The sequence below is a fragment of the Cherax quadricarinatus genome, chromosome 23 (genome assembly GCF_038502225.1).
Source record: "Cherax quadricarinatus isolate ZL_2023a chromosome 23, ASM3850222v1, whole genome shotgun sequence".
NCBI lineage: Eukaryota > Metazoa > Arthropoda > Malacostraca > Decapoda > Parastacidae > Cherax > Cherax quadricarinatus.
This window is the reverse complement of record NC_091314.1, coordinates 22,554,616-22,582,574: the sequence shown is the minus strand read 5'-3', so window position 1 is coordinate 22,582,574 and position 27,959 is coordinate 22,554,616. Positions and strand designations below refer to the sequence as shown.

The following is a 27,959-nucleotide window of genomic DNA, read 5'->3' as shown; positions in this document are numbered from 1 at the left end:
GGCGCTAGAATTTTGGCGTAGATCTACGGTTTGGACACTCACCGACCAGCCGTAGATCTACGGGACGGACCCTGAAAGGGTTAAAAAAAAAAAAAAAAAAAAAAAAAATCCCATGTGGAGATATTTTCAGCTTTGAGAGTAAAAGTACGTATATTAAAATAGTCCTCCAAGGTTAAAGATACAAAATAATTTATGCATTCAGTATATCTTTTATTTCTTATGACAATGAGCTCACCAATATTCTTACACAATAAATATTTATCAATACATCATGAAATTTTACTTTACCTCCATTTATTGCATAACAACTGATGAGCTAAATTAAAAAAACAATCAAACTTGACACATTAAATTTTGCTATACATCAACTTCATATAAATGATGATAACCTAACTATCTGGATAATTTATAAAAGCCAATATGATAAAGTTCGAATTACAATACAAGAATAAATACTGTATATAATTATCTTTAAAGCTAATCAGGATGAAATCTTTAATAAGTGATACTGTTTTTTGTCAACAACAAAGTGAATGACTGGCTCTTTGCAGCACATCAAGTACTAGCATAAACTGTAAACAAAGCCAATTATTTATTATCAGCATGTTGCTGAAGTCAAGATTATAAGTGTTATAACTAGTACTGAGTACTTCATAAGCTGGCACGGGTCCATTTTACGAGTATTTAGTTAAAATAATTGGAAGATAAAGAAATACGGTACATATAATGTACAATATAGTTTAAAGCTTATATAATGTCTCTGTACAAATTACATTTTAGTGGAATTTCCTACATCAAATGTATTCTCTTGCTACAACTTTCGTTTCTCTGCCATTTTTGCTGCTGCTTTCTTTTTCATTAAGTGCATTCTCCTTTCAGCTGAAATCATTGAATTAGATGGTGCAGATGATTTTCCCGATGATGACGACGATGATGATGATAGTGATGATTTGTTGCTACCATTATTATTGCCACCACTGTTATTGGAGCCTGAAAATTTTAACAGCATTTGATAAAATTAATGTAAAGCACTGTAGCTTTACAAACAAGACAAGATAAGGCAATTTCTCTTTACTGTCTGCCTTGATGAAACTTGCATCTTTCTCTAGTTATTATATGTATGGACAAGCTCTAAACCCATAGGCATCAGAGACTGGGGAACTTGGTGACAATTAGGTTTGATCCAAGAAAGAGCAATTTAAGCTTAAACCTTATATCTGCTTGTTCATACATTTTCAGTAGATTGGTCATTCACATTGTTTCCCTATTACAAAACTTATGAAGCTTTAATTTTATGCATAGCTCACCAGTGAGACAACTTTCTTTGTGCAAGTAATAAAAGCAATAGTTTATTACTGTATAGTGAAAAATGGTTATCAAATACAGTGGAACCTCGGTTTTGTATGCCTTAGTTTGTAAAACTAGTTATTCTCTGTAAAATGTATTTTTTGTTAATATTTTTGGGTGTCTGGAATGGAATAATTGGATTTATATTATTTCTTATGGGAAATATTGCTTCTGTTTTTGTACGATTTGGTTTATTGTCAGACTTTTTTGAACCGATTAATCATGAAAACCGAGGTTCCACTATACTGTCAAATATTTAAATAAGACATGTTTTGCCAAAGTGTCCTTACTTTTTTCACATGTATAGATTTTCTCTAGTTTTAAGTAAATAAATAAATACTTTCTTTGCACATTATATACAGATTTCACAAAATTGGATAACATTTATTAGTATGTATACAGTAGGGCCCCACTTTATGGCATTTTGCCTACGGTGTTCTGTTAATACGGTGATTTCAAATTATGACCAAAACTTGCTATATGGCGAGCGGTCTTTCAAATACGGCACGCCCCACCCGGTTTGTTTACATTCTCCATGAGCACATCTCTCTACTATGTCTGGAAATTTTCCAAAACTTCAAGTGTTTTAAAGTTATTGCGTATTGTATACAGTGGTACCCCGAGTTTCAAACTGCTCCCAACTCGACCAATTATGTAAGTGTATTATTGTAAATGTATTTTTGGGGGTCTGAAATGGACTAATCTAATTTACATTATTCCTTATGGGAACAAATTTGCTCGGTAATGGCACTTGAACAGCCTTCTGGAACGAAGAAAGTTTGAAACTCGGGGTACCACTGTACTCTGATCATTATAATTGTGTACCTGTACCTAAATATACGTACTTACACACTGTGCTGGCATGCAGGTACACATCAAACCCGTATGCAAACCTAATGTATATTAAGAGTTGATTTCCTCTATTCTGTTTATTACAGTATGCAGTACACTACTGTATAAACATTTAAAAATATACTAGAAATGTTATGAATGGTGCAAACGTAACATTAAAAAAATATGTAAAGATGGTTGACACAAACCCACTACAAGCATTGTATGCTCCTCATCTAACGACTAATTCGCTTACTGACCTAGACCTACTCTTAGGAACGAAACCCCATCGTTAAGTGAGAAGAAGCTGTACAACAGCTAACAAGGAAATTCTCACATATTATCTAAGCAGCAGCTTCCAAATAGGGATTACAAGAAAATTTGCTTTGTCCCCTTACGAAAAAAAAAAATTATAAGCCATTTTTTACTTATTTTACATATAAACTAATAACCTAACTTTCCTAAAATGTTTATAATATATAATATTTTACTTTACTAAACATAGAAATTTGTATAACTATATTTTAATATTTGCCTTAGGAAAAGGGGAAAGGCAAATCTCAGAAAATAACAATGGGAATGATAATAAAATTATCTTTGTAATTCATTAATGGAAGACTTTTTTTAAGTCATCTTACCTCCTAAGTTTCTTCCTGAAGCAGAAGAAAGGTTAGCAAAGGGTGATAGACGAGAAAGACTACTAAGACCCTTAGTAGGGGGCGAGGTTGTGGGACGAGAATGTGACCCTCCAGACTTCCCCCCACTTGACATGCTGGGTATTCCTCCACCTCCAACTCCTCGAGTGCCACTCAAGCTGCTACTTCCAGATGTGTTAACCATAGCAGTCTGTGGTGTAAAATAATATGACAAAATAAAAATTACTAGTATGTATATGTAGTTTGAACACAAGAAGAAAGCAATTTCTTAAATGAATGATACAGTCAACTTTTAATTTTCTTCACTAAATCACAAACCCATTAGCTGCAGTTACCAAAACAAAATATAATCTAGCTCTTTTCATTACATGTTTACTTCTTGCTTTCCTATGTGTTATACTTTCAGAAACTCGCCCTCTTTCACACAAAATTATTATGCAATTAATAAAACTTTTGAACTACAGTGGAACCCCGAATATCATCCACTGCGTTTATCAGCCGATTCGTATTTAGGCTGGTTTTTGGGTGGAAATTTTGCTCCTTATTATATGCGTCAGCCCACCTCACGTAGGTGAGTCAGTCTCCCTGTGTCTCTTGGTGAATGAGCATATACTCTGTGCATTCATCCAAACATTTTCTTAAAATACATTGAGTTTTGTGCTTGTTTATTAAGTGTGACTGTGAAATAAACCACCATGGGCCCAAAGAAACTTTCTAGTGTCAACCCTTTTGTAAAGAGAGAAATACGAGAGAACTGAAGAAAGAAATTGTAGCAAAGTATGAAAGTGGAGGAGGAAGAGAGAGGGGAGAATGTGCCTTCTTCAGTGATTCAGTGATTCTGCGGTATGTACAATACTAAAGCAGCAGAAGTCGATAAAGGCTACAGCGCCAGCCAGTGATAAAGTGTAGCATTAACAGTGTAGCAATAAGTTAAGAGATTAAGTGATAAAAAAGGACATGACACTAACTCCTCCAATGTTATTAAGGCCACTGACAACACTACCGTCGCCACCAACACCATATGTAAGGCTTGTGCTGTCAGTGGCCCTTATAAACCAAACACCACCACCACTCCACATATATAATGACATATTTTATTCATTCTAGAGTATATATCATGTTTCTATGTTATTAATATTATTTATTATGTCATATTAGATCAATTGTGATAGATAAATAAGCCACAGAGTTGATATTAGTGTCATATTGAAGGAGTATCTTGTCTTGCCTCCAAACACTCTCTCCTCCTCCCTGTCTTCCACAAGCCAACAAGAGTCTTCAATAAAGGTATGTAATGTTTGTCTTTCTTTATATTTATTTCTCATTGTTTTCTGTATGTAAAACTACAGTTAGTCTTTAAAAATTGTATTTTTTTGTTAATATTTTTGGGTGTCTGGAACAGATTAACTGTATTTACATTAATTCTTATGGGAAATACTGCTTCAAATTTAGGCCGACCTTCTGGAACGGATTACAGCAGATATTGGGTTCCACTGTACATTGTGATAATCTTTCACCAATACTGAATTCTTCTTGTTCACCTTTTAGTAAGTGAAAAATGTAAGAGTATGTACTGTGCTACACTATTTAATGTTTAATCAAGGTCTTACTGAAACTTGAAGATAGAGCTTGTGTGACCTATAATTACATGACTTTTGGACACTTCCAGGTTGTTTGCAAACCATCTACAGTACATCTCTCACATCTCTGAATCTTCAATATGTAGGTGTTAAAACGACTCATTCTAGACATTTTTTAACATGGTAAGTAAACACATCCTCACACTGAGCATACTGCTAGTCTTGAATCCACACATAATAAATATTTGGCTATGTGCCACACATGTGCAGGCAACAGTTATTAACCCTTTGACTGTTTCGGTCGTATATATACGTCTTACGAGCCAATGTGTTTGACGTATATATACTCAAAAATTCTAGCGACTTCAAATCAAGCGGGAGAAAGCTGGTAGGCCCACATGTGAGAGAATGAGTCTGTGTAGTCAGTGTGCACAGTATAAAAAAAAATCCTGCAGCAAGCAGTGCATAATGAGAAAAAAAAAACTGACTGTGTTTTTGGATTAAAACGCCAACTTTGAGGAGTATTTTCGTGTAGTTTTTATGGTTGTATTCTCGTTTTCGTAGCCACATTTGATAGAATGAAAAACATATTATAGAAATGGAGGCGATTTTGATTGGTTTTACTATGAAAAGGACCTTGAAATGGAGCTCAAAGTAGGGAAAATGTTTGATTTTTGCAGATGTTCAAGAGTAAACAAATGACGTCATTGTCAATTAAATGTCCAACTAGCCATTCTAATATGCAGTCATGAATGGGTTGACATTATTTATACAATTATTACAATATTGCAGGAGTCTGCATAACACTAAATCTTCTACTGTTTGTTTGAATAAAAATTCAAAATAGAAAGCAATAGTAATATCAGAGGAGCCTGGAGATGTGACTGATGAACAAAGAAAATGTTATTTTAGAGTCAGGAATGTCTGCATTGTTCATTCTGGACCCTATTTTGAAATTGGCATATTTTTTAATTTGCATGAAATTAGCCAAATTGCCAATTTCTGACCACTTTATTGGGTAGTTGAAATTGGTAAATGGGCAGTTTCTTGTACTCAATCGATAGAACAAATCGAGGTCTAAAGAAATAGCTATGAGTTTGGTCGACTGGAACAATGAAATTAGCTGAAAAAAGGGCTCAAAGTGGTCGAAATCTCCGATTCGTAAATATCACCGAGGTCGCTAACTTCGCGAGAGTGTAATTCCGTAAGTTTTCCATCAAATTTCATACTTTTGGTGTCATTACCACTGGGAAAAGATTCTCTATCATTTCATAAGAATTTTTTTTTTTTTTCAAATATTTTGCGACACCAGGAGACACCTCAGGATTTGAGGTTGTGATAGTCAAAGGGTTAAAACTATCTTTGTTAAGTATGTAAATAGCTATAGATAAATACATCTGAACTACTTTACAAAGGGTTTATTTCAAAACTGAATATAGATGGCTTTAATATTGTTATTTTGCTTATTAAAACTTTTATATGATAGAATTTACAAGTATGCTGTGTTTAGGACATAAAAGGCCTTGATGTTAGTGATTTCCCATGATGCAATATACATACCTTAAAATACAGTACAAAAATCCCATGGCTGCTACAAGGTACTGTTTGCAATTATGCTACCATTAATTCCAAGAAACCTTAAAAAATCTCACCTTGTGCATGAACTAACTATGCCTCATTTATATATATAACATTCCTAACCTACACTGTTATTAAAAGATCTAAATTTTCTAGCCAGATATTCCAGTCAAACTTTTACCAGGAACTCACCTTGTACAGCATATAAAAAACTCAGTTAATATATACATGATGCTGAAAAAGAAAGATAATAAAAAGTGGCCTTGCATCCATAATACAGTACCTGCTTTTTAAGTGTCTTAGTGCACTTGGCACAGTACCAAACAAGACGTGGATCATTGACTTCTTGGTCGGTGACAAGTGGCTTGTGACACTCTTGATGGTATAATGAGTGACATTCTTGACACTCCACCAGCCGATTACGTGGAGATACCTCAAAGCTCCTATGTAATGAAACATTAAATGATGTTACACAAAATAATTTAAACTGCATTATCCTATATAATGCGGTGTATATAAAAATATTTAAAATGTGTTCAAGGGTCAAGATTCAGACATGCCCATTAATTAAGTCACAACTAGTTTTGCTAACATTTCACTTAGCCACACACTCTCCCCATTTAAAGATGTCTGTGCCCCTTTTTGGACAAACGAGCATACTCACTACTCGGTATTTCAATCAATGATAAATCACAGAATAATCAAATACTGTATTTGCCACAATGAGTACTACACAGAAAAAAATAAGACCTAAGACTTGCATGTGGTGATTTTCAAGGATTCCATAAGATGCTTAGACCTAAACAGATCATAGCTCTCATGAAGCATACTGGATCTGAAGAAGCCAACAAGAAAAATGTAGATGAGTTGCAGTATCAGGGACAGGTCCTCACTAATAAGGAGTTGATGAAGCTTGAAGAGTAAGCTAGTTTAGCAGAGGATAAGAAAGATGATCAAACTGAAAGCTCTATACTGGCTCTGGGGACCATATCAAGCTTTTAAAATAATTTAGGATGCTGTATGTAGAAACAAGTACTGTGTAAAGCTAAACAGCATTCACTAAACACAAATTTTTGAAGTACAACTATTTAACAGACTAATAAGAGGTGGTTGAAGGTGGCCAGTAATGGAGATTTTGGTGGATAAAGACAAGATCACTTTGCCATTATATTAACAATAAGGGACAATTTTATAAGCAGTGGATTAAGTATTTTTCAGATTCAAATGACCCAGTGGATTTTGCTTCATATCTCTTTTTTTATTATTTTATTAATACATTGGCCGTCTCCCACCAAGGCAGGGTGGCCCAAAAAAGGAAAACTTTCACCATCATTCACTCCATCACTGTCTTGCCAGAGGTGCACTTACACTGGTTATACAACTGCAACATCAACACCCCTTCTTTAGAGCACAGGCACTGTACTTCCCATATCCAGGACTCAAGTCTGGCCTGCCGGTTTCCCTGAATCCATTCATAAATGTTACCTTGCTCACACTCCAACAGCACATCAAGTCCTAAAAACCATTTGTCTCCATTTGCTCCTAGCTAACACACTCACACATACTTGCTGGAAGTCCAAGCCCCCTCACATACAAAACCTCCTTTACCCCCTCCCTCCAACCTTTCTTAGGCTGACCCCTACCCCACCTTCCCTCCACTACAGATTTATACATTCTTTAAGTCATTCTATTTTGTTCCATCCTCTCTAAATGTTTGAACCCCTCAACAACCCCTCCTCAGCCCTCTAGATAATAGTTTTGGTAATCCCACACCTCATCCTAATTTCTGAACTACGAATTCTCTGCATTATATTCACACAACACATTACCCTCAGACATGACATCTCCGCTGCCTCTAGCCTTCTCCTTGTTGCAACATTCACCACCCATGCTTCACCCATTTAAGAGCACTGGTATAACTGTACTCTCATACATTCCCTCTTTGTTTCCATGGACAAAGTTCTTTGTCTCCACAGACTCCTAAGTCCACCATTCACCCTTTTCCCCTCATCAATTCTATGATTCACCTCATCTTTCATAAACCCATCTGCTGACACACATACGTCTAAATATCTGAATACATTCACCTCCTTCATACTCTCTCCCTCCAATCTGATATCCAATCTTTCATTACCCAATTTTTTTGTTATCCTCATCACCTTACTCTTTCCTATATTCATTTTAATTTTCTTCTTTTACATACCCTACTAAACTCATCCACCAACCTCTGCAACTTCTCTTCAGAATCTCCTTAGAGCACAGTGTCATCAGCAAAGAGCAACTGTGACAACTTCCACTTTGTGTTAGATTCTTTATCTTTTAACCCTGCACCTCTTGCCAATACAGTACTTGAGCAATCACTTCTCTTACAACCTCATCTGTAAATATATTGAACAACCATGGTGACATGACACATCCTTGTCTAAGGCCTACTTTTACTGGGAAATAATCTCCCTCTCTCCTACATACTCTAACATGAGCCTCATTACTTTCGTAAAAACTCTTCACTGCTTTCAGTAACCTACCCCCTATTCCATACATTTGCAACATCTGCCACAGTGCCCCCCTATCCACCCTGTCATACACCTTTTCCAAATCCATAAATGCCACAAAAACCTTTACCCTTATCTAAATACTCTTCACCTACATGTCTCACTGTAAATACTTGGTCTACACACCCCGTACCTTTCCTAAAGGCTCCTTGTTCATCTGCTATCCTACTCTCCATCTTACTCTTAATTCTTTCAATAATAACTCTACCATACACTTTACCAGGTTAAACAGAGGGTTTACTGCCTAACTACCCCGAAAAAAATATGTAATTACAGTGGACCCCGGCATAACGATATTAATCCGTTCATGAGAGCTCATTGTTATGCGAAATTATCGTTATGCGAATGAATTTTCCCCATAAGAAATAATGAAAATCAAATTAATCTGTGCAAGACACCCAAAAGTATGAAAAAAAAAATTTTACCACATGAAATATACATTTTCCTACACACAAAGAGAAGGATACATGCACAATAGTAGAGTAGTACATGCACAGTATATATTATGCATGTACTACTCTACTAAATGAAGAATAAATGACCCTTACCTTTATTGAAGATGCAGCAATGACTGATGAGACACTGTGTCCTGGGAGTGCCTTTTCCTCCTGAGTACTGTAGGTCCTGTTTGGCATTTTCTTCCAGAACAGGCCTTATCACACTGTGTATGCCACTACGATTCTTAAATCTCTCAAACCAACCTTTGCTGGCTTTAAATTCACCAATATGAGCACTAGTTCCAGGCGTTTTTCCCTGTTCACCTGGGTGTTAGTCGACTGGTGTGGGTTGCATCCTGGGAGACAAGATTAAGGACCCCAATGGAAATAAGTTAGACAGTCTTCGATGACACTGACTTTTTTGGGTTATCCTGGGTGGCTAACCCTCTGGGGTTAATTGTTTCTTGGTATTCTCAATAAGCCACACCAACAACGGTGCTACAGCAGCAGCAGCAGCAGCTGACAGTGCTACAGCAGCAGCAGCTGACAGTGCTACAGCAGCAGCTGACAGTGCTACAGCAGCAGCAGACGATGCTACAGCAGCAGCAGACGGTACTACAGCAGCAGCAGCAGCAGCAGACGGTACTACAGCAGCAGCAGCAGCTGACGGTGGTACAGCAGCAGCAGCAGCTGACAGTGCAGCAGCAGCAGCAGGTGACGGTGGTACAGCAGCAGCAGCAGGTGACGGTGGTACAGCAGCAGCAGCAGGTGACGGTGGTACAGCAGCAGCAGCAGCTGACAGTGCTACAGCAGCAGCAGCTGACAGTGCTACAGCAGCAGCAGCATCAGCAGTTGACCATGGTACCACAGTATTTCGATAATATTTCTCACCCTTTTTACCACAGGGTTGGCACTAGAAGCTTTCTTGGGGCCCATGGTTACTTATTTTGCAGATAAAATCACCAAAAACACTGTAATAATACGAAACGTTACGATTGTATGCTTGGATGTTACAGCGGAGGCTGGCTTGTAAACAATGCCACCGGCGGAACATGTGAGGCTGGCTCAGGCCGCACATTAGACGCATCTCGGACGAATAGTGTTGAGCGGGTTTTTTAGCGGTATGCGAGGCAAAATCTTAGCGATAAAATGTATCGGTATGCGGATTTAACGTTATGTGATGCCAACGGTATGCGGGGGTCCACTGTACAGAACAGTCCTCCACATGCCATGTGTCCCCCAGCAACAGCTTGAATACACATGACTAATCACCCTCATATTACCAACCTAATAATTCATTCTGTCATGTACAGTAGGGCGGCCCCGCTTTTTGGCGTTTCGCCTTACGGAGTTCCGCTAGTACGGCGATCTCAAATTATGACCAAAACTTTCTATACGGCAAGTGGTCTTTCAAATACGGCACGTGCCACCCGGTTTGCTCACATTCTCCATGAGAACATCTCTCTATTATGTAATAATAATCACTCTTGGGCACATTAAATGTCTAATTTTACATCAATATAGACATTTTCATTAATCCACCTATGATATTTTCTTCAAAATTATATAAGAAACATGTTACATAGCTTATAAACATGCTGTTTATATGCTATGGAGGTGTGGCTACCAGGTGGAGGGAAAACATTACGTAATACAAATAATAATCACTCTTGGGCACATTAAATGTCTTCTTTTACATTAATATAGACATTTTCATTAATCCATCTATTATATTTTCTTCAAAATTATAAAAGAAACATGTTACATAACATATAAATATTTTATGTTTATATACTATGGAGGTCTGGTAGCTGGGCGGAGGGAAAAACATTACATCACTCCCCTCAATACATAATGCTTTTGTTTACAATTCTCGGCTTGAATTATTCATTACTTCTCCATTTTTTTATGATGGCATCTAAAGGTAGTTGTTAGAAATGATTAAACTCAGTGAACATGGTATGTCGATGATAATAATATGGCTCTGGGCCACATTTAATATTGTGTAGCAATGTACGTAGGTGTAGGTATGTAGCCCAGGCGGACTACATACCTACATTATTATTATAGCTGATAATTATACTTATGTGTACCTGTACCTAAATAAGCTTACACAATGTTATGGCATGCAGATACGCATTAAAATCACTAAGAGTGTCGTATCAGTCTTGACGACACCACATTACTAATAATAATAATAATAATAATAATAACACAACAATAATCACTCTAAGGAGCATTAAATATCGTATAAAACATTAATATAGACATTTTGCTTAATCCATCTAAATACACCCCACAGTATAATAAATTAACATAAATATGAGATGTGGTAGCCAGGCTAAGTAGGACTTGTGGTAGCCAGGCAACTTGTAGGACTTGTGGTAACCAGGCAACTTGTAGGATTTGTGGTAGCCAGGCAACTTGTAGGACTTGTGGTAGCCAGGTGACTTGTGGTAGCCAGGCAACTTGTAGTCCAACATCAGAGAAAATGTGTCACTAATATTACTGGGGGTAACTAGAAAATTATTCCTTTCGTATGCCTTCATTCAGGGTGTCATTTCTTCTAAAAATGGTGTTACATGAGAATGGAAGTGTTTCTCTTTATTTATTCTACTGTATCAATGTGAAGACAACTTGTACACAATGTAAAGTGACGAAAACCAGACACATTCATCTGGTTTGTTTATATTATGTGTGGGTGGGGTGAGGTGGTGAAGGCTGCCCTTCCTGGCTACCCATACTTCCTAACCTGACTTCATACAAATAAAACTCACCTCTCACCCTACATTAAGATTACAAATATTTTAAGGTAATTCACAAGTGTACTATATACATTTTATCGCTCTTGGTATGGCAGGATGCCATACCTCCAACGCAACTTTCTACAAATACTTTTCACCTCTCACTCTACATTAAGACCATTAAGACTAAAAATATTTTAAGGTGAGCAATGCGTGTACTGTATATGCATTTTATCGCTCTAGGGAGCTTTAAGCATCATAGTATAGTATGTGTGGGTGGGGTGGCCAGGAGGGCTACCATGCCTGACTTCTTAGAGTAAATACTACTCACCTTTTGCCCTACATTAAGACTACAAATATTCTGAGGTAAATAATGAGTGTACTCTGTGTGTATTTTAATTTTTAATGTCTAGTTCTATTGCTAACTTAATATATGTTAGTGTAAACTTGTTATCTGGCATTTATATGCATTTATAAATGGAAAAAATGGAGTTCCGCTTTCCGGCGAAGTCTGCTTTCCAGCAGTAGCCTGGAACTTAACTGCTGAATAAGTAGGGCCCTACTGTACCTAACTTTCTCAATACTCTTGTCTAACCTTTCTCTTTCCCAGTTCTGCCTAGCTTAATTCATTCTTCTCTCTATTTGTCAGTTCTCTGTTTAATCTAACTCCATACCCCTCTCTTCCCATGTCCTACTGCAGCAACCAACTCCACACCTCTTTAGTTATTAGAGATGCAAACTACTGCCAGAGGATATTTTTATTTTATATTATTTTTGGAGATAGCATGTATTTATTCCATTCAGTACTTGTTTACAAGCTGTTCATTCGCTTATATGGCACAGTGCTCCCATCAAAACTTTGCTTTAACAACTGTATGGTAAACCCTCAACTTAATGTACTAACAGAAGGAAGTTGGTGGCTGGTAAAGAAGATTGTGGTAAATGGAGACAAGATTTTTTGCCTTGAATGTAATGCAGTAAATAAACAATTTTAAAATGAAAGAACTTTGTTCACTGTTTCCAAATCAACTGTCCAAACAGATTTTGTCTCTTATTTCAATAGAAGTATGCCAATCTAGTCATTTCAAGATCCATTAAATCAACAGTTTACTGCACTAGAAAAAATTCTCAGAATGAATCTCCAGTTATAACATGGGAGTCTATGAAATGCATCTTTCACTAAACAGGATTGTAAAATGCATTTCATGAAGAGCCACACCAATGTGGGACATTCAGCACAAGTTGTGGAGGCTTGTTTCCCCATCTGTTAATCACAGTTTGATCTCTGATCAGGCAGGCTAAGTGCTGTCACTTAGCAGGAGATTAATGTACCCTTACTCAAGATTCCCTTACTATAGCATCACCTCGATGTCTTGATTTCTAATACAGTACAGTGCTAATGTTTCACTGAAATTTTATATTCCTCAACCTAATATACAGTGGTACCTTGACTTGCGAGTGCCCCAACTTACGAGTTTTCAGAGTTATGAGCCGTCACTCGGTAGATTTTTTGCTTTGAGCCACAAGCCAAAATCCGAGTTAGGAGCGAGCTTCAGATACGCCGCCTCTTGCAGGAGATACCAAGGAAATGTCAAAAACCTTGATAATAACCAATGTGTAACATCCTTTCAATTCTGATACCACTGGTAGTGTCATCCTGCCAGAATGTTCTATAATGTATGCCCTAAGTAAAGAGAAACAATTCTGAAACAAGTGTAATACATGTTCGGCAGGCCGGCTGGTTGGGTGGCCAGCTGACTGGCTGGCTGGCTGGTATCTAGCTGGCTGATTTGCTTTGGCTGTCTCTATTTCCTCCTGTCTGTCTCTATCTGTGTCTGTCCATCTCAGTCTCAGTCTCCATCTCTGTTTCGGTCTCCATCTCTATCTCCGTCTATCTCTCTCAGGTACATATAAATACAGAAATACATAATGTAAATTACCTACGATAACCCAAAAAATCCACACAAAGTGCTATACTATGTTTGTAGATGTAAGGCATAATAAGCATGACTGGTAAGTAATACACATTTTCCCTTGTTCAGGAATCAGAGGTGACTGCATCGTGTGCAATACCCATTGGTACATGAGTGGCTCTCTCTCTGAGACAGAGTGACAAGTAGAGAGATAGGAAGACAGAAACACAGGCAGACAGAAAGACATAAGCAGAGATAAACACAGACAGAGCTAGACAGACAAATACAGATAGAAACACACAGACAGACAGAGGTATGATAAAGCTCACAGTTCAGGGAGAGTGACCTAGTAGCGACCAGTGAAGAGGCGGGGCCAGGCGCTAGGACTCGACCCCTGCAACCTCAACTAGGTGATTACAGACAGATAGACATGTTTATGTGTAAGAGTGAAAAATAAAGCCAAGGCAGTGCATGATCATCAAATGTCACCACTGCTGCACTGTCAGCAGTGGAGTGACACTCATCTTACACCATGCTTCAAGGAGTTTCATATGTACTCCAGCACTTCTAAAACATTGCTGGGACCTGACAAAAAAGGCAAAGGGGGTAGGCAAGTTTCAGTGGGGAGAAATAAATGAGATTAAGTCAGGAGTATCTGAGAGAGTTAGACCTAAGGAAGGGGTAGCAATAATGTTGAAGGATCAGTTATGGAAGGAGAAGAGGGAATATAAATGTGTAAATTCAAGGATTACGTGGATTAAAATATAGGTTGGATGCAAAAAGTGGGTCATAATAAACGTGTATACACCTCGAGAAGAGAGGAGTGTAGAGGATAGTGAGAGATTTTGGGAGATGTTAAGTGAATGTATAGAAACCTTTGAACCAAGTGAGAGAGTAATTGTGGTAGGGGACCTAAATGCTAAAGTAGGAGAAACATTTAGAGAGGGTGTGGTAGGTAAGTTTGGAGTGCCAGGTGTAAATGATAATGTGAGCCCTTTGAACTTTGTATAGAAAGGGGCTTAGTTATAGGTAATAAATAGTTTAACCCTTTGACTGTTTCGGTCGTATATATGTGTCCTACAAGCCACAGTGTTTGATGTATATGTATATACTCATAAATTCTAGCAGCTTCAAATCAAGCAGGAGAAAGCTGGTAGGCCCACATGTGAAATAATGGGTCTGTGTGGTCAGTGTGCACCATATAAAAAATCCTGCAGCACGCAGTGCATAATGAGAAAAACAAACTCCGACTGCTTTTTTTTAATTAAAATACCGACTTTGTGTTCTATTTTCATATAGTATTTATGGTTGTATTCTCGTTTTCTTGGCCTCATTTGATAGAATGGGAAACATATTATAGAAATAGAGGTGATTTTGATTGGTTTTACTATAAAAAGAACCTGGAAACGGAGCTCAAAGTAGGAGAAACGTTTGATTCTTGCCGATGTTCAAAAGCAAACAAATAATGTCATTGCCCAATAAATGTCCAACTAGCCATTCTAATATGCAGTCATGAATGGGTTGACATTATTTGTACAATTATTACAATATTGCAGTAGTCTGCATAACAGTAAATCTACTTTTTGTTTGAATAAAAATTCAAAATAGAAAGCAAGAGTAATATCAGAGGGGCCTGGTGATGAACAAAGAAAATGTTATTTTAGAGCCAAGAATGTCTGCATTGTTCATTCTGGAGCCTATTTTGAAATTGTCATTTTTTAATTTTCGTGAAATTGGCCAAACTGCAAATTCCCGACCATGTTATTGGGTAGCTGAAATCGGTAAATGGGCAGTTTCTTGTACTCAATCAGTAGAACAAATCGAGTTCTAAAGAAATAACTGAGTTTCGTCGACTGGAATAATGGAATTAGCCAAAAATAGGGTTCAAAGTGGGTGAAATAGCTGATTCGTAAATATTGCCAAGGTCGCTAACTTCACGAGAGCATAATTCTGTAGGTTTTCCATCAAATTCCCTTCCCAAGCAACGCAAACACTCTTGCTGGTTCCTTTTTTATTTACAAATTAACTTTTAACTACAATATATTTCATCAATTTACATACAAAATACACTGTATTTTCGGTAAATATACAATATTTTCTACACGCCTTATGAATTTCGTCCCACAGCAGCTTACTTCACTCCCTGTCAAGGTGTGGGGGCCTATATATCACACCCAAAATAAATTTTTCATACCCCTCGAGAAACTGTAGCCAAACAGATTCTGTCTCCGATGTTTCTATTCTTATATCACGTCTAACACAACAATTTAAATTATCTCTGACATACATCGCCACTCCACCACCCTTCCTGTTGACCCTATCAGTGTGGAATAGTTTATAACCCCAATGGAAATAAGTCACTCTGTCTGACTTTTTTGGGTTATCCTAGGTTCTCTACACACATGCTGCTATGTACGATAATTCTATGTAACTGTATTTGTGTATACCTGAATAAACTTACTTACTTACTAACCAGGTCTCAGTTATAGCAATAATATCTATATTACCTGCACTTGCAAGTGATCTTAGCTCATCTGTCTTATTTCTTAGACTCCTACTATTTGTAAAGTAAACCTTAAGGGAGCTTATCGCTCGTTGCCCTCTACTATCTCTCTTTGTTTGTTGATCAGTTGCTTTACCTTTATTAGGAACTTTATTTTGAATATTGTCTTTTAAACATATCTGAGGTATCCTGGTAATATCTGCTGTTTCCAACAATAATACTGCAGCCTGATTGTTTCCCACAAACACCCATACCTCTATAATCTATAAGTTTAAAGTCCTAGACAAGTCATCAATTACCCCCTCAATCAAATTGGCTAATGCAACCACTCCAACCCCAGAGAGATGAACTCCATCCCTTGCATACATATCATGTTTGTCATAGAATTTGTCCCAGTTATCAATGAATGGGACTGCAAGTTCCTTGCAGTACCTGTCTAGCCAACAAGTTATACCAATTGCCCTAGACATCCATTCATTTCCCACCCCCTTTAGTCCTGACTACTTCTATGGCTGACCTGTACTTATCCAATAGCTCCTGTCTCCTGCCCTTCCCAATGTCATTTCCACCAGCACTAAGACAGATAATGGGCTTGTTCCCATTACCTGAAATAATATTATCCATCCTGCTGATTATGTCACCAACACCAGCTCCTGGGAGGCACACTCTCTGACTTTTCTATCTCTGTTGCAAAAAGCATGGTCCATATATCTTACCTTAGAGTCTCCCACAATCAGAATATTCTTACCTTGATTAGCAGGGGAGTCAGAGGTACCTTTAACCTCACCAACCCCTGAAGTACACTCGTCTTAAAGAACAGAGAATCGATTTCCTACCTTCACATCTTCTTTATTAACCCTCCTTATCTTTTTTCTTTCTGAACTGTGAACCCCTTGCCACTTAACCCTTTCAGGGTCGACAGGCCCTCTCCCAGACTTGTTCTCAGGGTCGACAAATTTTCAAAAAAAGAAAAAAATAATTTTTTCTTGTGAAAAGATAAGAGAATCTTCTCCCGATCATAATGACACCAAAAGTATGAAATTTGATGGAAAAAGTACAGAATTATGCTCTCGCGAAGTTAGCAGTCTCGACGATGTTTACGCATCAGCGATTTTGCCCACTTTCAGCCCTATTTTCGGCCAATTCCAGTGTACTAGCTGACAAAAATCATAACTATTTCGCTAGAACTCCATTTTTTCTATCGAATGAGTACAAGAAGCCACCCATTTACCGATTTCAACTATGCAATACAGTGGTCAGAATTTAGCAATTTTGCCAATTTCACACAAATTTCAAAAGATGCCAATTTCCAAATAGGGTCCAGAATAAACAAGAAAGACATTCCTGACACTAAAATAACATTTCCTCTGTTCATTAGTCACGTCCCCACGCCCCTCTTACATTCTTTTGCTTTCCACTTTGAATTTTTATTCTCACAAAAAATAGAAGATTTACTGTTATGCAGACTACTGCATTAGTGTAGAAATGATATAAATAATATCGGCACACTTGTGAAAGAATATTAGACTCACCAGTTGATGTGTATTGGATGCTTAGCATGATTTATTTACTTTTGAACTTTGGTAAAAATCGAACATTTCTGCTACTTTGAGCTCAATTTCAAGGTACTTTTAATTGTAAAACCATTCAAAATCATCTCAATTTCTGTAATATGTCTTCCATTCTATAAAATGAGACCAGGAAAACTAGAATACAACAATAAATACCATACAAAAATACAGTGCAAATTCGCTGTTTTAATCCAAAAACACGGTCAAAGATTTTTTTTTTCTCATTATGCACTATGTGCTGCAGGATTTTTTTATACTGCGCACACTGACCACATAGACCCATTCTTTCATATGTAGGCCCACCAGCTTTCTCTCACTAGATCTGAGGGGGCGCTAGAATTTAGGCATACGAGTACGTCAAAAACCCTGGTGCGTAAGCGATACTAGTATGTCCGAAACCCTGAAAGGGTTAATGGAAAAATTACGGAATTATGCAGCTGAAAAGTTGGTGGTCCTGGGCACAATTTATACAACAATTTTGACCACTTTGAATTCTGTTTTAAGCCAAGTCTATTGCTTAATTTGACCAAATTCTTAGCTATTTCACTAGTTCTATCCATTCAGCACAAGAAACTACCCATTCAAATACCAGAATATTAGGAGTCAGCAATCTGATCAATTTTATACAAACTTCAAAAAATTTCACTTTAAAAATAGAGCACAAAATAAACACAGTAGGTACTGCAGCCACTAAAGCAACATTTCCTTTTTCCAGTAATCATGTCCCTAAGCCTCTGCAATATTACACTTGCCCTCCATTTTGAATCATCACACAAAAACAAAGTTCTACCCTATTTCATGGATGATAAAATATAACCAGGAATCACTGGTCATGGTTGAGGGCATCCTAATAACTGAAGCAGACCTAATAAAAAAAAAAAACATAAAACAGACTGGGGGGTATGGGGCTTTACCCATCCTCAAGAAAATAATCAAAAATCAAACATTTCTCCTACTTTGAGCCTGATTTCAAGCTACTTCACTTTGATTCCTGAAACTGACCATAATCATCATTATGTCAGTAGTTTATCTTCCATTCTATCAACTGATAGCAAAAAACAGCCAATAAAACCATAAAAAAACATTCTAGAAAACCCCTCAAAGTTGCTATTTTAAACTATACACAAGGTCAGGGGTTTGCTTTTCCAGTCAGGCACTATGTGGGACATAAATTTTTTTTTTACCATGCACATTTACCAAACAGACCTATTCTCTCATGTCTAGGCCTCTCAAATATGCTCACAGCATATTTGAAGGAGCTGTGCTTAAAACATAGATCTACCCGACTGATGCTTGCATCAATAGTGTAGATTTATGTAAGAGACAGTGAAAGGGTTACATGAAATCTAATAAAAAATTACTACTACTTTGACCTAAATTTTAGCAGTACACATGGATGAAAGTTGGAATTTGAACTTCAATACCTAAATCTTAACCTATGTTATCATCCACGATGTCACTGACAAAGGGGGTGCAGGGGGCCCAGCTTATGAACACTCAAGCCACATTATGAACATACATGAGACATACCCACCTACTGTACTATTGTTTTATATGAACAATTTTCTAAGTCAAAAACACAGAAAAAACTCACTTTTAAGATGGGGACCTCCTGTATGATATCAACATTCTGTTTCTAAATACTAACTTATTACTCAAAAAAAAATTAAGTGACTAACTTGCAAACTGTGCAGTTGACCTCATCCATTATTTCCATAGCCAGATCATTCATGTCAGTATCTGACTCACTCTCATCAGACTTTCGACTACGAGAAGAACTTTCAGATTTAATGGATGGTGTTGGAGAAGGAGTGTGAGACTTGAATGCACTTGGAGAGTCTAAACGTGGCCTCTTGGGCATTATCATATCATCATCACGCATCTGCCATTACACGAGACAGTAGCTTCTACTTTAGTTCAAACAATACTGTCATACACGAATATAATTTCAATATTACACACTGTAAAACTCAAATATAATACTTTTTTAATTCTTAAATCAATATTAAATAGTCTACTATTACTTACACTCAATTTTCGCTCCATATCCTTTTTAATTTCCTCTCTCTTTGAAATAGAAACAGGAATGGGACTGCCAGGTTTTGATCGTGGAATTGGAGATTCTCTACGAAGACTGAATGGATCCTGAGGAATGGTTCCTAAAGTTACAATATAATTCCTCAATATGAAAACCTATATATTGTATTTTGTTTATGTAAAAAAGTGTAACTAAATCTCACAAAAATAAACAATTTTATATGCCCATATTGTATATATATCATAGGAAAACTTAAAAGAAATATAATATGTTAATTTCATTTTCACCTTGCTCATCGGAGGTATAGTCTTTCCCTGTCTCTGTCTGACTGCTTCATCTACAATGGCTTTCAGCTGATCCACAGAGTCCCGGCTCCGTGAATGCAGAAGCCGCAACCCACGACGGAACAGTGGATCCAACTCCAGATTAGCCATACCTGAACTCGACCTACACACATACTGAAAAACATTTATCATTAAATACTCTTCATATTAAGGTACCTAGGGATTGGCAGAGAGCATGCATAGTTCCTTTGTATAAAGGCAAAGGGGATAAAAGAGAGTGCAAAAATTATAGGGGGATAAGTCTGTTGAGTGTACCTGGTAAAGTGTATGGTAGAGTTATAATTGAAAGAATTAAGAGTAAGACGGAGAATAGGATAGCAGATGAACAAGGAGGCTTTAGGAAAGGTAGGGGGTGTGTGGACCAGGTGTTTACAGTGAAACATATAAGTGAACAGTATTTAGATAAGGCTAAAGAGGTCTTTGTGGCATTTATGGATTTGGAAAAGGCGTATGACAGGGTGGATAGGGGGGCAATGTGGCAGATGTTGCAAGTGTATGGTGTAGGAGGTAGGTTACTGAAAGCAGTGAAGAGTTTTTACGAGGATAGTGAGGCTCAAGTTAGAGTATGTAGGAAAGAGGGAAATTTTTTCCCAGTAAAAGTAGGCCTTAGACAAGGATGTGTGATGTCACCGTGGTTGTTTAATATATTTATAGATGGGGTTGTAAGAGAAGTAAATGCGAGGGTCTTGGCAAGAGGCGTGGAGTTAAAAGATAAAGAATCACACACAAAGTGGGAGTTGTCACAGCTGCTCTTTGCTGATGACACTGTGCTCTTGGGAGATTCTGAAGAGAAGTTGCAGAGATTGGTGGATGAATTTGGTAGGGTGTGCAAAAGAAGAAAATTAAAGGTGAATACAGGAAAGAGTAAGGTTATGAGGATAACAAAAAGATTAGGTGATGAAAGATTGAATATCAGATTGGAGGGAGAGAGTATGGAGGAGGTGAACGTATTCAGATATTTGGGAGTGGACGTGTCAGCGGATGGGTCTATGAAAGATGAGGTGAATCATAGAATTGATGAGGGAAAAAGAGTGAGTGGTGCACTTAGGAGTCTGTGGAGACAAAGAACTTTGTCCTTGGAGGCAAAGAGGGGAATGTATGAGAGTATAGTTTTACCAACGCTCTTATATGGGTGTGAAGCGTGGGTGATGACTGTTGCAGCAAGGAAAAGGCTGGAGGCAGTGGAGATGTCATGTCTGAGGGCAATGTGTGGTGTGAATATAGTGCAGAGAATTCGTAGTTTGGAAGTTAGGAGGAGGTGCGGGATTACCAAAACTGTTGTCCAGAGGGCTGAGGAAGGGTTGTTGAGGTGGTTCGGACATGTAGAGAGAATGGAGCGAAACAGAATGACTTCAAGAGTGTATCAGTCTGTAGTGGAAGGAAGGCGGGGTAGGGGTCGGCCTAGGAAGGGTTGGAGGGAGGGGGTAAAGGAGGTTTTGTGTGCGAGGGGCTTGGACTTCCAGCAGGCATGCGTGAGCGTGTTTGATAGGAGTGAATGGAGACAAATGGTTTTTAATACTTGACGTGCTGTTGGAGTGTGAGCAAAGTAACATTTATGAAGGGATTCAGGGAAACCGGCAGGCCGGACTTGAGTCCTGGAGATGGGAAGTACAGTGCCTGCACTCTGAAGGAGGGGTGTTAATGTTGCAGTTTAAAAACTGTAGTGTAAAGCACCCTTCTGGCAAGACAGTGATGGAGTGAATGATGGTGAAAGTTTTTCTTTTTCGGGCCACCCTGCCTTGGTGGGAATCGGCCAGTGTGATAATAAAAAAAAAAAATAATTAAGGGGCTTTCTGCATGCACACCTAAATGTCATTCACTCTTGTACAAACACTGCATCAGGCTGAAATAAAGAATCTTCACATTTTAATCTTTAATTTTTTTTTTTTTTTTTTTTTTTTTCAACAAGTCGGCCGTCTCCCACCGAGGCAGGGTGACCCAAAAAAAGAAAGAAAATCCCCAAAAAGAAAATACTTTCATCATCATTCAACACTTTCACCACACTCACACATTATCACTGCTTTTGCAGAGGTGCCCAGAATACAACAGCTTAGAAGCATATACGTATAAAGATACACAACATATCCCTCCAAACTGCCAATATCCCAAACCACTCCTTTAAAGTGCAGGCATTGTACTTCCCATTTCCAGGACTCAAGTCCGACTATATGAAAATAACCGGTTTCCCTGAATCCCTTCACTAAATATTACCGTGCTCACACTCCAACAGATCGTCAGGTCCCAAGTACCATTCGTCTCCATTCACTCCTATCTAACACGCTCACGCACGCTTGCTGGAAGTCCAAGCCCCTTACCCACAAAACCTCCTTTACCCCCCTCTCTCCAACCCTTTCGAGGACGACCCCTACCCCTCCTTCCTTCCCCTATAGATTTATATGCTTTCCATGTCATTCTACTTTGATCCATTGTCTCTAAATGACCAAACCACCTCAACAACCCCTCTTCTGCCCTCTGACTAATACTTTTATTAACTCCACACCTTCTCCTAATTTCCACACTCCGAATTTTCTGCATAATATTTACACCACACATTGCCCTTAAACAGGACATCTCCACTGCCTCCAACCGTCTCCTCGCTGCTGCATTTACCACCCAAGCTTCACACCCATATAAGAGTGTTGGTACTACTATACTTTCATACATTCCCTTCTTTGCCTCCATAGATAACGTTTTTTGACTCCACATATACCTCAACGCACCACTCACCTTTTTTCCCTCATCAATTCTATGATTAACCTCATCCTTCATAAATCCATCCGCCGACACGTCTACTCTGAAAACATTCACTTCTTCCATACTCCTCCTCCCCAATTTGATATCCAATTTTTCTTTATCTAAATCATTTGACACCCTCATCACCTTACTCTTTTCTATGTTCACTTTCAACTTTCTACCTTTACACACATTCTTAAACTCATCCACTAACCTTTGCAATTTTTCTTTAGAATCTCCCATAAGCACAGTATCATCAGCAAAAAGTAACTGTGTCAATTCCCATTTTGAATTTGATTCCCCATAATTTATTCCCACCCCTCTCCCAAACACCCTAGCATTTACTTCCTTTACAACCCCATCTATAAATATATTAAACAACCATGGTGACATTACACATCCCTGTCTAAGACCTACTTTTACTGGGAAATATTCTCCCTCTCTTCTACACACCCTAACCTGAGCCTCACTATCCTCATAAAAACTCTTTACAGCATTTAATAACTTACCACCTATTCCATATACTTGCAACATCTGCCACATTGCTCCTCTATCCACTCTATCATATGCCTTTTCTAAATCCATAAATGCAATAAAAACTTCCCTATCTTTATCTAAATACTGTTCACATATATTTACAGTATATATTATACTGTATAGTGTTTAAACATGTACATGTATATGTATGTACATACAGTAAATACATTCATGTGATAAATAAATATACATGTATTCATATATGCATTTGAGAGTGGATATGTCAGAAGAGGTCCTATGAAAGACACTATGAATCACAATAAATGAAGAAAAAAAATTGGGCCGAGTGTTGAGGGATTTGTAGAAAGGAAGAAGTTCATACCTGGATTCAATAAGTGAAATGTACCAGAGTATCATATCAAATCAAAATCAAACCTTTCTTCTTTGCATAGTATACAATGTGTAGTTTACATGTAATAAAATATTGTTAAGCACAAAGAAAGCCACTAGCATGCATGAGCATTTCAGGCAGACTAATCCTAATGTTTACAGTCTACTTAAAACTAGACTGGTTATGAAGTGGTAAATTTTAATGATGCATTACAACCACTCCTCACTTAACGACGGAGTTCTGTTCCAAAGACCACATCGGTAAACGAATTTGTCGCTAAGTGAGGAGCATACTATAATGGTAGTGGGTTTGTGTCAACCATCTTTGATATTGTTTTAATGTCACCTCTGCACCATTTATAACATTTCTGGTATATCTTTAAATGTTTATACAGTAATGGGCTGTATATTGTAATAATTAGAATAGAAGAAATCATCTCTAATATACATTATTTAGGTATGTATACTGGTCAGAGAGCCCATCGTAAGTCCAAGTCGTTGGTAAATAAGTATGTCACTAAGTGATGGGAGGCTGTATTATAAAAAGAAGGGTAGTAAAAGTTTTATGATAAATAAAATTAATTATAAAAATTTTATAATAAAATTTATAGTAGAGAGGTAGCAAAAACAAATATTACAATTAGTACAATTTACAATAGTACAATTTTAAGTGTGTATTAATACTTTAAATTTATTTAGAGATCTTAAGTTAATTGGGACTTCTTGAGTAGTTTCAAACTGGTTCCATGATTTTAGGCATAGTGTAGTGTTGTGTTGATATAGTTAAGTTTGAGAGATGAAGTAAATTTTAATTTTAGCCCTAGATTAAATGGCAGAGAGGGGACCTTTTGATGGTTCAGGCAATGAATTCCATATCTTGGGGCCCTTTGTTTGCACTGCATTTTTACATAGGGCAAGTTAGACATGAGGGATGTTAAAGAGAGTTTTGTGCCTTGTGTTGTGCTTGTGTGTTCTGTTGTAGCTATCAGGAAGAAGTTTGAGAGAAGGGTTAATATTGAGGTTTAATGTTCTATATGTAGAGTAGGCACAGTAATGAGTGCATATTTTGTATATTAAGTAAGTTCAAACTCTTGCAGAGCAGAAGGGTGTGTTGTCTGGCGCAGGAATTGGTGATCATCTGCACAGCAGCTTTTTGCTGGGTTATTAATGGTTTAAGGTGATTAGTTGTTGTTGATACCCAAGCACAAATGCCATAGGTTAGGTAAGTGTACATAGTACCATATGAGTGTAACCATGGGATTCAAAAGTTGCAGCGAGGATGTTAGAGTTAGTGGAGCTGTTATGTTTGAGAACAATGTGTGGTATGAATTTGGAATGTGGAAATTAGATGGTGTGAGGTTACTGAAGGTATAATTCAGAGAGATGAACACAGGTTTGGGCATTTAAAGACAATGGAGCAGAATACGATGAGGATGACCAAGAGGGTACATAAATTGGGTGGAAGGTAGGGGTTGCCGTCGGAAAGGTTAGAGGAAGTGGTTGAAGGAAGTTTTGAGTACTAGGGGCTTGAGCTTCTAGGAGGCTTGTGTGAGGATGTTATATTGAAGCAGGTGGAGACAAGTAGTGTTGATGGCTTGATGTGCTGTTAGTGTAACCAAGGTAACATTTATGAATGAATTCAGGGAAACTAAATGGACAAACTAAGTCATAGAGGCAAGAAGTACAGTGCCTGTACCCTGAAGGAGGGGTGGGGCTGTTGCAATTTGGAGCAATAATTTAATTGTGATGTCTGCACGCTTCTGTAAGACAGCTATTGAATGAATAATAATGATTGTTTCTTTGTTTTGGGGTCACCCTGTCTTGGCATAGGGTCACCCTGCCTAGGTGTGGGGTCACCCTACCTTGGTGTGGGGTCACCCTGTCTTGGTGTGGGGTCACCCTGCCTTGGTGTGGGGTCACCCTGCCTTGGTGTGGTGTCACCCTGCCTTGGTGTGGAGTCACCCTGCCTTGGTGTGGAGTCACCCTGCCTTGGTGTGGAGTCACCCTGCCTTGGTGTGGAGTCACCCTGCCTTGGTGTGGAGTCACCCTGCCTTGGTGTGGAGTCACCCTGCCTTGGTGTGGATTCACCCTGCCTTGGTGTGGAGTCACCCTGCCTTGGTGTGGGGTCACCCTGCCTTGGTGTGGAGTCACCCTGCCTTGGTGTGGAGTCACCCTGCCTTGGTGTGGGGTCACACTGCCTTGGTGTGGGGGTCACACTGCCTTGGTGTGGGGTCACATTGCCTTGTGCCACACCCTACTGATGTGGCACAAAAACAAAAGCAAAATAAAAAGAATAAATGCTGCAGAGTGGTTAGTAAGAATGTGGGGTCAAATCCCACTCCAGGGCTGAACTACTGGCCATCTCTTAGCACCAAATTATAATAATAGCAATAACAAATAACAATTTTATTGTAGATTGATACATGTTTGTACAAAGGAGTATAACAATTTGGCAAACATGCCAAAGGCCCCTTTATATGCAAAGTGTTTCTGGCAAACAAATATGCCCACAATGATTGGTTTTACTGACTTATCCTGTCTTACTAACCCTTTTTAATCTACATTATGAATTCATTAACAATGACTACAATGGTTCTCAGGGCACACAGATAATGTCAGTAAGTGGGTACCTGTTTGTCAGCCAGTGGGTACCTGTGTGTCAGTCAGTAGGTACCTGCATGTCAGCAAGCAAGTACCCGAGTGTCAGCAAGCAGGTACCTGCACGTCAGCCAGTGGGTACTTGTGTGTCGGCCAGCGGGTACCTGCATGTCAGCCAGCGAGTACCTGTGTGTCAGCCAGCGAGTACCTGCATGTCAGCCAACGGGTACCTGCATGTCAGCCAGCGGGTACCTGAGTGTCAGGAAGTGGGTACCTGTGTGTCAGCCAGCAGGTACATGCATGTCAGCCAGCAGGTACCTGCATGTCAGCCAGTGGGTGCCTGAGTGTCAGGAAGTGGGTACCTGCATGTCAGCCAGCAGGTACCTGCATGTCAGCTAGTGGATACCTGCATGTCAGCCAGTGGATACCTGCATGTCAGCACACTGCTGTGGCTTACATCACAGGGAAGTACATGTATATGAAAGTGCCCCAATAGAAAAAAAAGTAATGCACAGTGGCTTTAAGATAAGATTTTGTTTGGATTTTTAACCCTGGAGGGCTAGCCACCCAGGTTAATTCAAGACGGAGTGCATCAACGAGGGACTGTGTCTTATTTCCATTGGGGTCCTCAATCTTGTCCCCAAGGATGTGACCCACACCAGTTAACTAACATCCAGGTACCTACTTGCTTGCTAGGTGAATGGAACAACAGATGTAAGGAAACACATCCAATGTTTCCACCCGGCCAGGGATTGAACCACGGACACTAGCAAAGGTGGAAACACTGGGCATGTTTTCTTACACCTGTTGTCCCATTCACCTAGAAAGCAAGTAGGTACCTGGATGTCAGTCGACTGGTGTGGGTCGCATCCTGGGGGACGACTGAGGACCCCAATGAAAATAAAACAGTGAAATTTATTGGGTCATCCTGGGTTACTAACCCTCCAGGGCAAAGAAGCTTATTTTGGCATAGGTACACATAAGTATAATTATCATACATAGTGTAAATTACGTAGGATAACCCAAAAAGTTTGAGTGACTTATTTTCATTGAGGTCTTGTAATGACCCGAATGAAATCCGAATGAAAATAAGTCACCCTAACTTCTTTGGGTTATCCTAAGTAATTTACGCTATGTATGATAACTGTACCTATGTGTGCCCGTACTTAAATCAAAATATTTAACCTTTCCTTTCAAAATCATGGCTCTGGTAAAATATTTTAGGCCTGTAATATAGAATTCACAAAAATCCTATACTACTGGAGTTTATAACAGATTTTACTTAATAAACAGACTGTGTCAATAATTTCAAGCTGCCAAATTACATAAAAAAATAAGTTTTATGAAATTCAACCAAAAATTATATTACCTCCGGGGAAAAAGTTTTAGGTGTGTAAACTGGAGTTAACACCTAGGAAGATAATGTCTGATAATGAAATACAAGAAATACCACTTTTTCCTCCTACTACAAATTTGATGCACAAAACAAATAAAATTCGCCCTACACTTGAGACATAAGCTCAAGACCCAGAATCCTCTGTGAAACTTACGAGTCAAAGAAAAACATGTGGTGTACCCCGGCTGTACCAGCTGGATCACAACTGTTTACATGTTACCTCAGAGGAGCAGCGAGGTGCGCATGTCCGGACCTGATGCAGGGGAAGGTG

General features: G+C 38.4%; 1 protein-coding gene across 3 annotated transcripts; it reads right to left on the bottom strand.

Moving 5' to 3' along the window:
- Positions 1–189: 189 nt before the first annotated feature.
- On the bottom strand, positions 190–27,959 carry LOC128685832 (integrator complex subunit 12). Of its 3 annotated transcripts, none has more exons than XM_053772528.2 (7): positions 27,843–27,959; positions 20,038–20,208; positions 19,741–19,857; positions 19,392–19,594; positions 6,276–6,435; positions 2,817–3,024; positions 190–990 (listed from the first exon to the last, which is right to left on the bottom strand). In XM_053772528.2, exons 2-7 carry the CDS (start codon positions 20,182–20,184, stop codon positions 812–814), a joined length of 1,014 nt encoding a protein of 337 aa, XP_053628503.2. In that variant the 5' UTR covers positions 20,185–20,208; positions 27,843–27,959; the 3' UTR covers positions 190–811. The 3 variants fall into 3 exon arrangements, with proteins under 3 accessions (XP_053628503.2, XP_053628504.2, XP_053628501.2); XM_053772529.2 differs by lacking the exon at positions 27,843–27,959 and adding an exon at positions 27,662–27,797; XM_053772526.2 differs by lacking the exon at positions 27,843–27,959 and adding an exon at positions 27,478–27,510.

Excerpts from the sequence above, each read along its gene's own strand:
- LOC128685832 (XM_053772526.2), bottom strand. Across the intron at positions 19,858-20,037 it reads CTATACCTCCGATGAGCAAG|GATCCATTCAGTCTTCGTAG; the intron begins GTGAAAATGAAA and ends ACCATTCCTCAG. Across the intron at positions 19,595-19,740 it reads ATATGGAGCGAAAATTGAGT|ATGCGTGATGATGATATGAT; the intron begins GTAAGTAATAGT and ends GTGTAATGGCAG.